This window comes from Gekko japonicus, unplaced genomic scaffold, assembly GCF_001447785.1.
Source record: "Gekko japonicus isolate JY-2015 unplaced genomic scaffold, Gekko_japonicus_V1.1 scaffold1158, whole genome shotgun sequence".
In the NCBI taxonomy this organism is placed as follows: Eukaryota; Metazoa; Chordata; class Lepidosauria; order Squamata; family Gekkonidae; genus Gekko; species Gekko japonicus.
This window is the reverse complement of record NW_015164706.1, coordinates 292220-305981: the sequence shown is the minus strand read 5'-3', so window position 1 is coordinate 305981 and position 13762 is coordinate 292220. Positions and strand designations below refer to the sequence as shown.

General features: G+C 47.5%; 1 protein-coding gene across 1 annotated transcript in view; it reads right to left on the bottom strand.

The window, feature by feature from the left end:
- Positions 1–2357: 2357 nt before the first annotated feature.
- The window catches only part of LRP6 (LDL receptor related protein 6), a 134851-nt gene continuing 123446 nt past the window's right edge, over positions 2358–13762 (bottom strand). Inside the window, exons 19-22 of the mRNA XM_015409520.1 lie at positions 12322–12552; positions 8815–8951; positions 4370–4467; positions 2358–3325 (exon numbers count right to left, since the gene is read on the bottom strand). Of these exons, the coding sequence (XP_015265006.1) occupies positions 3034–3325; positions 4370–4467; positions 8815–8951; positions 12322–12552 (758 nt within the window). The 3' untranslated portion in view covers positions 2358–3033. The remainder of the gene's footprint in view (positions 3326–4369; positions 4468–8814; positions 8952–12321; positions 12553–13762) is intronic.

The following is a 13762-nucleotide window of genomic DNA, read 5'->3' as shown; positions in this document are numbered from 1 at the left end:
CACAGGATCCTCAGCTGCTGGTGGCTCTCCTTTCCAGGGCTTGCCTTCGCCCCCCTCCCACCAGATGACCGCCTAGCACAGAAGAGTCTCAAGCCAGCCCTGCTTAATTCAAGTCCTCACAGGAGACAAGTTTCACACACACCCCTTCTTTTGATTTTAAAAACGCCCCAATGGAATCTAACAGGCAGCCCTGACACTGCCACAGGAAGAGGATACCACGACATAAGCTCAGCCACCTTGCGACAGAGATTGGCACAAAACACACACACACACACACACTCATGGCAAGAAGAAAAGACTGCTGCTGATGGAGCACAAAGCTTCTGAACTGAGATAAAGCAATGCAATGACCGATTCCCCTGTGCGAGTTTAAACATGTGAACTTCCACTCAAAATGGCATGTTTACAGATCTCGGTATCCGCGAGGCACCACGTCCCAGCAGCACTCTAGCCTGTGTCCAGCATCCAATATTTTTTCACCCAGTGGCTACTTCAACTGAGGCTCCTTACTGACTTGCAAAACAACACCCATATTTCAGGAGATCCAAACTTCTACCTCTCCAAAGGGCAAAACGGGCAGATACAGAACTCTTTCTGTGGAACTGAAATTATGCCCCCTTTATCCGTACTAGTTTTCACAAATGTTGTGCAATCTGGCCTTTGGTTCCAAAAGTCTGAAGTTTCCAAAATCTGAGTTGTAACACTAAAAAATCACTGAGTAGTAGATTTTTTTTTTAAACTCAAAAGTTTACCTTTACACCTTAATGTGTTTAGGAACAGAATACAGAGAGATTTTCCTTAAAGCATCTCTGAGTATGTCCACAGACACGGTTTACTTCCACTGTATATCCAAATGCCATGATTGTCCATAGAGCTGAAGTAAAGCTGAGCGTCTGACAACTGAGATGATGTGTACAAGTTAGTGCAAATTCTCCTGAAACCCACAAATCCAAAACTGGGAATGCTTGGAGTCTAACAGCTTTTCTCTCTCCATATGCATGGGCCTCCAGGTGAGTTCATCCTTGGCACATTTAGTGCAGCAGATACAGGTCTAGCTCAGGCGCCACCAGTGCCAACATGTACTGTCGGTCTTAGTGAAAACCATCAAACCTCCTGATGTGGGCAGAGAATCATTGGCTGAAATCAGGAGGAGAACACTGGGCACTCCTTCACGCTAGTAAGATTCAGGGGAAACTTTAGGAAAACCTGTACAGAAGAGTCAGATATTCAGCACCTAAAACCATTCTTTAAAATCTGCAGACTCCAGCATTCTGGCAACTGTTGCTGGGAAAGTTTCCATGGGTTGTGTTTCTGCTGTCAGGCAGAACTACCATCAGATGAAGACTTTCAAATCACTACAGAGGTGGAAACAACACACACACACACACACACACACACACACACAATGCATCGTTAGACAAAGAATATCCTTAAAAACATGTTGAGTGGTCCATGCTTAAGAACTGAAGTTATGCCACATGAGAATTAGTGGCACGTCCAAATCACATGGCTCCTCAACAGGAAGGTGAACATGTTTTCAGCAACCCAAACCTCCAGAGCACATCCTGATGGAAAAAAGCTTAAAATGCTTCTTAGTAGAGAAAAGTTTGTGTGTGTGTGTATATATATATACATATATATACATGCACATTATACACACACACACAGATGATTTGTATACTATGATATTCACTCTATACTCAAAGTACTGCAAGAATATAAGACTTGTTTACATTAAACTAAAAAGGTCAAAGTTTAAAATTTATAGTTTATATAAATATGTCACCTATATTATTATTACTATGTTGTATAAAAATATGACAATTTGGGGGGGCTACGGAATTTTTTTTTGAAGAACCGGGATGGAAAGTGATTCAGGTATAGTGACAATTACCTTTGTCATTGTCATAAAAAAAGCACTGACATGATATGACGATATCATCCTATTGCAGCGCCAGGGAAAGTTTCCCCTCTCTGTTGTATACGCAGGTGCATACATACACAGACACAGACACACCCTCTCTCTCTCACACACACACAAAGGCCCTGTTCGTTCACAACTTGGAGCCCAGGACTTACTCATGACAAGGCTGGAGGTAGTAGGCCTCAGTCGCTCCCTTCCCCGCTTCTCCCACTCTGGATAAAAACAGTAACAATGGCAAACAAGGCCATCTCACATTCAACAAACATCAGGCCTTCTTGACCCTGCACGAAAAAAGTGAGGCCATGGGGAAGAAATGTGCCGACTGAGGCCTGATCTCCCCAAGGAAAGGGTCCTGGGGTCCATGTGCTGAGTGAACTAGCCCAGAAGAACTGGGGGGGGGGGAATTAAAACAACACACACACACACACACACACACACAGTCTTCAAAAAGACTATTCTCAACAAGATGACGAAAAGCTGTTTCACCACTTCTGATGATCTGAATTAAGCATCCAACATTCTCACCGCTGTGACTGCTGTATTTTTTGTAGAAAACAAAGCCCTTTGTGTACCGTTTGTTTGTTAGAACAGTTTTCTTCAAGTTTAATTTGAACTGCTGGCCCGTCAAAGTTTAAAAAAAAAACCCCGCAAGAGGTGATTTGGCTCCAGACGCTGCTCCGTGACACACTCTTCCCATTCTTTGCCTGGCTCCGAAAAGCTCTCTTTCTCCTCCTCCTCCTCCTTTTTGGCATTTGGCTCATTGAACAGTGACACCCTCTGCTCCTTCCACTCCCCCTGTGCTCAGTCACTTCACTGATTTAAGGCATCTTCTTGTGTTCCATTTGGAAAAATAATAAAAAACACACACTTCTGTGTACAAATTTTTTAAAAAATTTCTTATGGCACAAAGCAGCAGACTCTGTCTTAAGAAAATATATAAATAAACCTTCTGCCCCCCCCTTTTCTATACAAGTTCTCCAGGACCCCTCCCCCCGAATTTAATAATTTTAATTGTATATACCCTGCCTCGGGGCCCTCCCCCCTCTTGATAGAAGCACTCGGTATTTACACAGTCTGGTGGGAGGCAGTCAGTGGAGGGAGGGGGTCTCTCACGAGGAGTCCGTGCAGGGAGAGGGGGGCGGCGGATACAAGTGATGGGAATAGCTCCGCTCTGTGTAGGGAGAGGGTGGGCAGCTCTCGTAGGTCTCCTCTGCTGACAAATACTGGCTGCGTGGAGTTGGTGGAGGGGGCACGGGCTCAGAGTCATAGTTCAAGTCGCTGGTGTAGCCCTTGCCCACGGCAGTCACCGCCCGACGACTGGGCGCGTAATCGCTGTCGCAAACGTCCGTGCTGCAAGGCGTCGTGGGAGGGGCAAAATGCCGGTAGCTGTACGGTCTGTAACTGAGGCAAGGAACATGAAGACACGTCAGTACCTCCAAGCGGTCTTGGGCGCTTGCACTTCTGGGACCTCACAAAACCGAACTTGTTTCTTTTATTTATTTATAGCGCATTTATGCCGTCTTCCCACCCAAACGGGGTCCCCCGTTTCTTGTGTGCAACTTGGAACTTATGGCCTAAAACCAGCAATTAAATGTAAGTTGCAGGCCAGCGTGGTTCTTACATGCAGGCAGGTCCGCCTGAAAAAATGCTGAACTGGGCTTATCTTTTCACCTGTGGCAGGTAAGAAAACCACGCTGGTGGCCAGGCAAGTCCTCGTTCCCCACAAAGAGGGTGGAACGGGACGAGTTTCACATGTCACCAGCTCAGGGGGCAGACGGGGAAGTTACCACGGTCCCATGACAAGCCAAGCGCCTTGCTTCAAGCCAGCCCTGGGTGGGCCCTGGCTCAGTGCTTCAGGACCTGCTTGGCATGCAGAAGGCCCCAGCTTCTAGCCCCTCTTTAACGCCAGTTAAACAGAATCAGGTAGCAGGTGATGCGAAAGACCTTCGCTGAGACCCTGGAGAGCTGCTGCCAGTCCGAATGCACAAGACTGACCTTGAGAGGCCTACAGTCTGACTTGGCAGAAGGCAGCTTTGTGAGTTTGCACCTGTTCGTTCAGCTCGGACCTGACGAGCAGCACCAACTATGCGTATCAGCTCACCTACTGCCTCCTCCTGCACTGGCAACTGACAGCAGAACAGGAGTGGGCAAGCAGGGAGCTGACACCGATAGTCGCTGCCACTGAAGAGTCTGAGCCGTGCCATCCAAGGCAGCGGCCCACCTGGATCCTTCCCTATAAGACCTATAATGGGCCCTTTCTGTAGCAGGAACTCCTTTGCATATTAGGCGACACACCCCTAATGTAGCCAATCCTCCAAGAGCTCACAGAGCTCTTCTTACAGGGGCTACTGTAAGCTCTTGGAGGACTGCCCACATTAGGGGTGTGTCGCCTAATATGCAAAGGAGTTCCTGCTACAAGAAGAGCCCTGATATATCATCACTTACCTGTATGACCGATGGGTAGAAGGGCTGTTTGAAGAATAACCGAACTCCATAGTATAATGTGAACGTTCAGTAGCTGGTGAGGGAGGTGGGTTCAAAATCTTTAAGAAAAAGCAGACACAAAAGGGGTGCCAAGGTTAACAAAATGAAGGCAAGGGAAAGGTTTTTAACACAGGGGCTGTGGCTCAGGGGAAGAGCATCTGCTTCGCATGCGGAAGGTGCCAGGTTCAATCCCTGACATATCCAGTTTTTAAAAATAATTTATTGCGGCAGAAGCCAGTAAAACAGTACAATTCTGATACAGAAGGGATTAAAACAGTAATAACATGGGAATAATATAAAAACATTAACAGGAGAGAGTTAATAACATTAGTAAAGTAAAACAGCGTTAATAAAAGAATCATACAATTTTTTCCAGCTAAAACAAGTTTACGTTTCCTAATAGCTAAGCAACAAAATTTTGCCACAGCGTAAGTCACTGAGCTCTGAACGTCTTCTAAGTGACATATCCAGTGTAAAAAGATATCCGGTTGAAAGACCTCTGCTTGAGTCCCTGGGGAGCCACTGCTCATTTGAGTAGACAAGACGGACCTTGATGGACTGATCTGTTTCTAGATCAAGATGGGTCAGTCTGTCTGTAGCAGGAGAAAAGAGCAAGAGTCCAGGAGCGCCTTAAAGACCAACAAAACTTGTGGCAGGGGAGGAGCCTGCGTGAGGCACTGCTCACTTCTTCAGATACAGCTGTGTTGATGTGTCTGCAGCACCAAGGAACTCCTTGAAGAACAGGGCACTATTTTTTTTAAAAAAATTCACACTGCAGCTCTTTTTTGTTCCTATTGGTTAATGCCTTGCATTGGGGTCTGCCCAGACACGACTGCCAAGTATGTCCTGTTCCCACCGTCTTAGTCTGCCAGGTAGACAGTTTAAGAGGCCCTCTCTCCTCTAGCAGACTATTGTCAATGCCAACAGGGCACACTTGTCAGTCCTGTCTGGGCAAACCCCAACACAAGGCCTTAACCAGTACGTTTAACAAAAGAAGAAACAGATGACCTAGATCTAACAGACATTGGTTACAAAAGGCCTGTAATACTTTCTGCTTGCAGATGGCCAGGTCAACTGAAACCCTTTTGCTAGAGTGAATGCTTTATCCCAGGCACTCTGCACATGCTCAAAGGCATGGTTGTCTTTGGTACAAAAATGAAGGAAGATGAAAACACTATTTTTTGTGTGTGTGAGTGAGTGTGTGTGCCTGGAAGTCACAGTTGACTTCCTAGTGGGGCTTGGACGTTTCAGAGAGGTGACTTGCTATTGCCTGCCTCTGCATCCGAGAACTGATATTCCTTGGAGGTCTCCCGTTCAAGTACTTGCCAGGGTCGGCCCTGCTTAGCTTCCGCGATCTGACGAGACTGGGCTTGCCTGGGCACTTTTTATTTGACATTGTAGTTGTCCAAAAGCTGTAGCCCACCTCGCCCTGAATACCCTTTAAGTCTCCCTTCGTCTCTTTGACTCTCCAGCCGGATGAACTAATTGCTGTCACAGCCAGAAGACACTCTGGATCTGCTCAGAGGCATTTTCTTCTGATGGGAAGTGTGACAACAATGTCATGCAATGGTTAGAGAGTCAACTAGGATCTTGGGGACTTGAGTTTGAATCCCCACTCTGCTACGGAAGCCTGGTGGGTGACCCTGGGCCGGTCACACACTCTCAGCCTCACCTACCTGAAAGGGCTGCTACCGTGATGATAAAATGATGGAGAGGAGAATTATGCGAGCTGCTTTGGGTCTCCCCCAGGGAGAAATGTTGAGTACAAATGAAGGAACTAAATCAATAAACCTCGCAACATATGGCATGAAACCAACACAGTGAGCAAAGCACTTTCTGTCAGAAAGATTGTGTCTATTACATGCCTTCCCGGAGGAATACCTCATTGGGTGAGCCACAAGCCACCTCCTGCTCCTACCATGTCATGCAGAGAGATGAAGTGCAAATACGTTGAATGTACTTGACTGAGGTCTGCAGGGTGGAATGCTGTTTATTTACTCTGTTACTTTATTTGCTCCCCCTTTGAGCTGTCCCATCAAAAGTGCCAGTGAATGAATGAATGAATGAATGAATGAATGAATGAATGAATGTTTTGCGCTGACCTGGATAGCCCGGGCAAGCCCGATCTCATCAGATCTCGGAAGCTAAGCAGGGTCGGTTCCAGCAAGTACTTGGATGGGAGACCTTCCTGAAATACCAGCAGTTGGGAGGTGGGGGCAGGCTTTATTCAGCCACCTCTCTGAATATCCTCCAGGACCCCAGGAGGGGTCAGTCACCAGAGGTCACCATGACTTCCAGGTGCACACCACCCCCATGAAAAAAGTGCCAATGTTTTCTCACTGGATTGGGATACCATTACTCATATGCGTGGTTTTAGGGGGGAAAGGCCAGTACTTGATAGCTTTGCAAGCATTCTTTCCTTCTGCCTGGGATGAAAAGAAGCAGAGATCTCCATTTCTACTCATGTCTGATGAAAGGAGCTTTAACTCCTAAAAGCTTATAAGTTGGTCTCGAAGGTGCTACTGGACTTGAATCTGACTGTTCTTCTGCAGATGGATCCAGGTGGGGTAGCTGTGTTTGGTCCGAAGCAGCGGAACAAAGTTGTGAGTCCCAGTGGCACCTTTGAGACCAACAAAGTTTTATCCTGGATATAAGCTTTTGTGTGTGTGCCTGCTTCTTCAGATGCATTGAAATGTATCTGAAGAAAGGTGCATGCACACATAAGCTTATACCCGGAATTAAACTTTGTTGGTCTCAAAGGTGTCACTGGACTCACAACTTTGTTCTACTGCAGCCCAAAACACAGCTACCCTCTGAAACTATGTACAAAAGAGAAGGTCACAGCTAAAGATGACTATAGACAGAGACACAAAATTGCACTACAGTGCGTGTATATTAGCATATGAGAATACAATAGTACAATAAAATAGGTAAGTGTTACTCAATGGAGTCCTTATTAAGAAGTCATGAGACGACGTAGAAATGTTGACGAAATTCTCCGGAGTGCATTTCCATTTCGTAAATACTTCTTCTGAACACAGTCAGATAAACAAAATGGATAGTGTCTTCCGTTCATTAATTCATCATAGATTGCAATCATTCAGAAGGGTAATCAAAATAGTCCTAATCCATTATACTCAGTATCTTTCAAGGACGGGCATGCTTTACTACCTTCACTAGCATGTTTATCTCCCATTGAGTAACACTTACCTATTTTGCTGTATTATTGTATTCTAAGGTGTTAATATACATGCACTGTAGCGCAATTTCGGCAGCTTCACTGTGTCTCTGTCTATACCTTCTGAAATTAGCCAGTAAGGGCAGTGCCGACAATGGGAGATATTGTACCCTGCTCTTGTTCTTCACAGCCCTGAAGCTATTCTGTAGCGTGGAGGATTTTTTAAATTAATAAGAAACACTACCTGTACGTTTCCCATCTACAAGTTTTTGCCTTGTTAGCGTATAAAGTAGGACTCTGCTCATTCTCTCAGACTCTTTCTCCTCCTTTAGACCTTCTTTACACCACTAAAGAGCCAGTTTGGTGTAGTGGTTAAGTGCACAGACTCTAATCTGGGAGAACTGGGTTTGATTCCCCACTCCTCCACTCGCACCTGGCTGGATGATCTTGGGCAAGCCGTAGTTCTGGCACAGCTGTTCTTGAAAAAGAGCAGTTTCTGTCAGAGCTCTCTCAGCCCGACCTACCTCACAGGGTGTCTGTTGTGGGGAGGGGAAGGGAAAGGAGTTTGTAAGCCGCTCTGAGACACCTTTGGGTAGTGAAGGGCAGGGTATAAATCCAATCTCTTCTTCTCCTCTTCTAAACACGGATACCATCAGTTTCTGCTACTAAGAAAGTCCTATTGTGCATGAGCATGCCAGAAACATGTAGGTACTAAACCAGGTGGAGATTTTTCCACTGGCATTGGCAGTAAACACTAAAGGAGACATTTCTGGGAAACTACTTACTGCTGGGAAGTTCAGCATTCAGCATTTATTTGAGTTTAACAGCCCACAGGCCATACACTGTAAAAACAATTTTAAGAATTCAAAGTCTCAGTAAAACAAAAGTTTGCCATATCCACTGTACAGCTTTTGTAGAGGCTACTGAGAAGTAACCTTGATCTTGAAGTACCAGGAATGGTTGAGTACTTCAGTAGCCATTTTCTAAGAAATCCCTCTTTTGCTGTTGCATCACTTTGGACAGTAGAGAAAGGCATGTCTCCTACACTTCAGACCTTCTTCACACCACATTTCCTGTAGAGTGGCTTTTGCACGGGTACCATCAGTTTCTGCTACTAAGCATGTCCTATTGTGCATGAGGATGCACAAAAGCTGCTCAACCTGACGGGAGTTTTTGCACTGGCATTGGCAATAAACACTAGAGGACATGTTTCTAGGAAACTACTTACTGGAGGGAAGTAAGTGCCCTTAGTGCTTGAAGAACTACTGGAGGAGGCCCCGGTAACGTGGGCCCTGTCGTACGGAGGCCCGCTGCTTCCACCCATGATGCTGAGAGAGCTGATCACAGATTTTCCCCGGGACATTCCTGAGGAAAGAAGATTAAGCTTCAACAACATTCCGATCTGTAAAACAGCCATTGCTAAAAAAAAAGGGCAGGGGGAGGGGGGAAATGAGTGGGACTCAGCACTATATATGCAAACAAACTTTTGTTTATCAGTGGCCACCAACGCTCCCTCTAAGCTGTGGAGTCTTGAGAGCAAAAATTCTACTTTGTGCGCTACTGGCATTAAAGTTGTGAGCGAGCGATTTGATGACTGCATAAATTAGTTTGCTCTGGAGCCCTCCTTCCTGAGCTGAGACAAAAATGTGTGAGCTGGAGGCTAAAAAACTGTCAGCTAGCTCACACTAACTCAGCTTAGAGGGAACACTGGCTGGAAACCCTTTTTCCAGGCATGGCCCATTATGGGGCAGATACTCTGTAATAGCCACTCTCAGGGTGCATTCAGACGTGCCGTTTGATTTGGTGTCGTGACAGTTCAGCAACGGATTTTATCTGCACGATCACACAGTCAACATCTGCTTCCCGTCCCCAGCCATTGGTTTCCGGCTCAAAACTGCTTTCACCTGGAGTATTTTGTTACCAGGTCCCAAAGTGGTGTTTTCTCAGCTCTCCCGTTTAAAGCCGCATTTTCCCCCTGTGTGATCGCTCCTCTGGTGTCAAGCCACTTCCAGTTTAAACCCCCTCCCCACTCAAAAGCTGCCCGAGGCTTCCGCTTTTTGGTCGCCATTTTTTTTTAGCATCTGCGGTGCGCGCATAGGCAGAGCTCCCCCACCGCATTTAGAAAACCGACATTTAAGCGGTCACTTGTTTTAGAGTTTAGATGAGTTTGGGATCTCACGGAGGCCATTTTTGGGTCAAACGTTTAAAGGGAAGTCTTTTGTCGAAGGGGTTGGATTGATTCGCCCTGGTGGTTCTCTGTGCATGCGCCATGGTAGTTTCGCCCCCTCCCTCTACAGAGGGGCACCTATGAGCATGCGCAAACTGAGAAAAAAATAAAAAAACCCACCGACACATGCTCCCGTGCGTCGGTAGTGTAGACGCCGGGGAGCGACGTGACTGTGCGGTGAGGCGGGAGGTAAGTGTGATTGCAATTATCCTGATTAAATATAATCTGGTTAGAACCGGAGCAGTTTAACCCGCTCTCAGCACGCCGTCTGACCGCACCCTGAGTCTTAGGGTACAATCAGATGGGCTGTTTGACCCAGTGTTGTCACTTCTCTCTACCAGATTTAACATGTGTGTCCAGACAGCAACCTCTGTCTTCCATTCCCCAGTAGTTGGCCCCCTGTCCTCCCAACACTGGAGAAAGTCCAGTATTTACGGATCCAATTGTTTTCACCACGCATTTCCAGCCATCTGATTTGTCCATTGCGGGCTCAAGTCGTTTGGGAGGTCTGTGGCTTCCGCTCCCCGACTGCCATTTTTTCCTCACAGTTAGCGATATGCTCATAACCACATACTTGCCCTTGGTGAATAAGCAGTTCTGCACATGCGCAAAGTAGACTTTAAAATGCTCTGCGGTGACCGCGCAGCAGCAGTGTGATTGGTCGACCACGAGGTGAGGCAGGATTAGGGTGGAGTGTCTGGTCAAAGCTCTCCAGAACAAATCCTTCGAGAGAAATCTGAGGTGCAGCCAGACCACGCCAAGCCTGTCGTCTGACCGCAGCCTTAGAGACACTTCACACAAGACAAAATTCCCACGGACAGCCAGCCTGGTGTACCAACTCTGTCAGGCAGCACACAGCAGAGACAAGGTGAGGAACGAAGGAGCGACAAAATTAAGAAAGGATCAACAGAGACTATTGGAAAATGCTCACTAACATTTATCATAGGTCTCCATTGATCTTCTGCAAATAGTGTTGCTGTTCCTTTCCTAAGCTTGTGGAGACAAGCATCCAAGCGTGATGCTGGTTAACACTGCAGTGCTTTCAACAGAACACGCAATGGAACACCCCAAGTGTGTGTTCTACTGAAGCAATGCAGTGCGGACAGAACAGGGGAAAGGGGGCAAAGTAGACCCTGAGATTGCATACCTAAAGGGGCACATTTTCCAGGGTCAATCCCATTCCCCACCACTGTCGACCTTAATGCTGTGTGACGGTGGCCCCCACTGCAACACAAGGAGGTCGGGCTGCCTCTGGGAAGATCCCCCTTTCCTTTGGTAGCTCTCTGGAGGTGGTGGGGCAAGACAAACCAGGTGGGAGCTCCATCCTGGGCCACCGCTGACACTGGGATAGAGGTCCCAGTGAGGCTCTGCTGGCTGCGCTTAAGTGACCTCATGCAAAGTAATAGCTAGCATGCAAATAGGCTTAACTGGCATAATTTACAAAGCTTATGCAATTCAGTTGTTCATGACTGTTTGTGTTATTAGGAGGCAAAAACTGACTTTAAAAACAGATAATAACTTAAAAATAAGACTGCAGAGTAACCTCTAGTGTGGTAGTGTGTCAGCAGGCAAAGGATTCAGTATTTTAGCTGCTGAGCTTTAAAGGGTCTTCTTCGTGCAGAACTCCATCAACCTTTTCTTCAGGTTGACCATGAAGGCTATGAGCCTACCCTCACTGCCTTTAAGAACATAAGAAGAGCCCTGCTGGATCAGGCCAGCGGTCCATCTAGTCCAGCATCCTGTCTCACACAGTGGCCAACCAGCTCCTCTGGAGGTCCAACAACGAGGCACAGAGGCCGAGGCCTTCATAAGAACACAGGAAGAGACCTGCTGGATCAGACCAGTGGACCATCTACCAGTGGACCATTTAAGTGCGCGGACTCTAATCTGGGAGAACCGGGTTTGATTCCCCACTCCTCCACTTGCACCTGGCTGGATGGCCTTGGGCAAGCCATAATTCTGGCACAGCTCTTTTTGAAAAAGAGGAGCCTCTGTCACTCAGCCCCACCTACCTCACAGGGTGTCTGTTGTGGGGAGGGGAAGGGAAAGGAGTTTGTAAGCCGCTCTGAGACTCCTTTGGGTAGTGAAGGGTGGGGTATGAATCCAATCTCCTCCTCTTCTTCTTCTTCTTCTTCACACAGTGGCCAAACAGTTCCTCCAGAAGGCCAACAACAGGTCACAGAGGCCAAGGCCTTCCCCTGATGTTGCCTCCTGGCACTTTCCACACTACTCCAGTCTTATCATGGAACTGGGAACTGCTGACTTACAGCAGCCAATGCTGACTTACAGCTGTGGGTTTTTGAGTGCATCTGTTGGTTTGTGGATAATTCCACGAGTGCAATTCCAATTGGAAATGTGGATCGTAATCTCACCCACCCCCAGGTTTCTAGTTTTAACTTCTATGAAGCTCAACTGCTAAAACTGTAAAGACAGCTTGTAAACTGCGCAGACATATATCAGGTGTAATTATGAAATAACACAACATGCAACGAAGTTCTAGAAACTAACCAGGGAGAGATCCAGACAGTGAGCTCGGGTGAGGCACGTAGCCCAGAGGTACGGAAGCCGGTCCGTGCACCACGTAGTCATTGGTCATGGTTTCACCGTCCCCCTTCATGCGTGGGCACAGCACCCTCTGGCACACAAAGTACATAGCACCAACCACAAAAACAGTCAGGATCACGCCAATGATGGAGCCGATCGTATTGCTGGCTTGTGGGGCAGGTTCCTCTGTCGTGTCTGAGACCAAGCAGAAAAAGCAAGAGAAATCAAATGTGCGTCTTTCACAGATTTGGGTTCTAGAGCCCTTTCCTGATGCTGCCGCTGGAAGATTCCACCCCTGCACAAAACTAAGGGAAGAAGGGAGATGTGAGGGAAATATCTGCTCACAGTTATGGTGAGAAGGGGAGGAGAAGGTAAGAGTAACACAACCAGGGGTCATTTCCTGTGGGAGCGCATAGGAGCGGAGCTCCGGCAGTAAGGGGCCCAGGGGGCGGGCACATGCAACAAGCCCCACCCCCTGCTCCCAGCAGCCCTCAGTTGGGCCACAAGGAGCAAGAAACAGCCAGGTAAGTTGCAGAGTCCCCCCCCCCCACCGCGACCCACCTTCAGGTATAAGCTCTCCCTCCTCTGTGAGGACAGATCTGCACATCACCCCCCAAAAAGCTAGCAATCCAAAACAGTCCAGTGGAGCCTGAGCAGTGGGTGTTGCCTTCTGACACCCTTCTGGGGATGTCAGGGGGTGTGGCATATGCAAATAAGTTAAGCTAATAAGTTATGATAATGAGCTCCTGCACCTCTTTTTCTACGAAATGACCCCTGAACACAACCATACACTTGGGAGGAGACAGATTCATGGCAGCTGAGAACAGGGAGAGAGCAGGAGAAATGATGACGATCTAGTAGAGGAAAGTAAAAGCTCTCGTAGGTGTTATATATTGGCTATGGAAAAGCTACCAAAATGGTACCCCACAGTTGTACCACACGGAACAATCCACAGCATGGCAATGCCTGCATCAGACGGAAGGCTCTGTTGTCCCACCCTGTCATGGAGGCGGAGTCTGACCGCAGAATGCTTCCACACACGTGGTAGGCAGGGCCTTCGGCTATGGCGGCAAAGAACCTGCCACGGAGATGCTGTTTTCAGTGGCACCCCCGCAGTCAGAACAAAGTGTGCGGTTTGCACACCAGACTTTTCAACAAAGCCTGTGCATCCCCAGCTTGAAGGAATGCCCAACAGCAAAATGGAAAAATACCCAAAGCCCTCCGGCTGAGGCTGTCTGTTCCAGGGGTCCCCAACATAGTGCCTGCGGGTGCCATGGCAACTGCCAACATCCTTCCTGGTGCCCACCAAGAGTGTTGAGAAAGTGGGTTGGGTTGGCTGTGCAGATTTTTAAAAACATCGCCCTGGCAACAGCTGGCACCCACAGCACAAGGATCTTCACTGTGT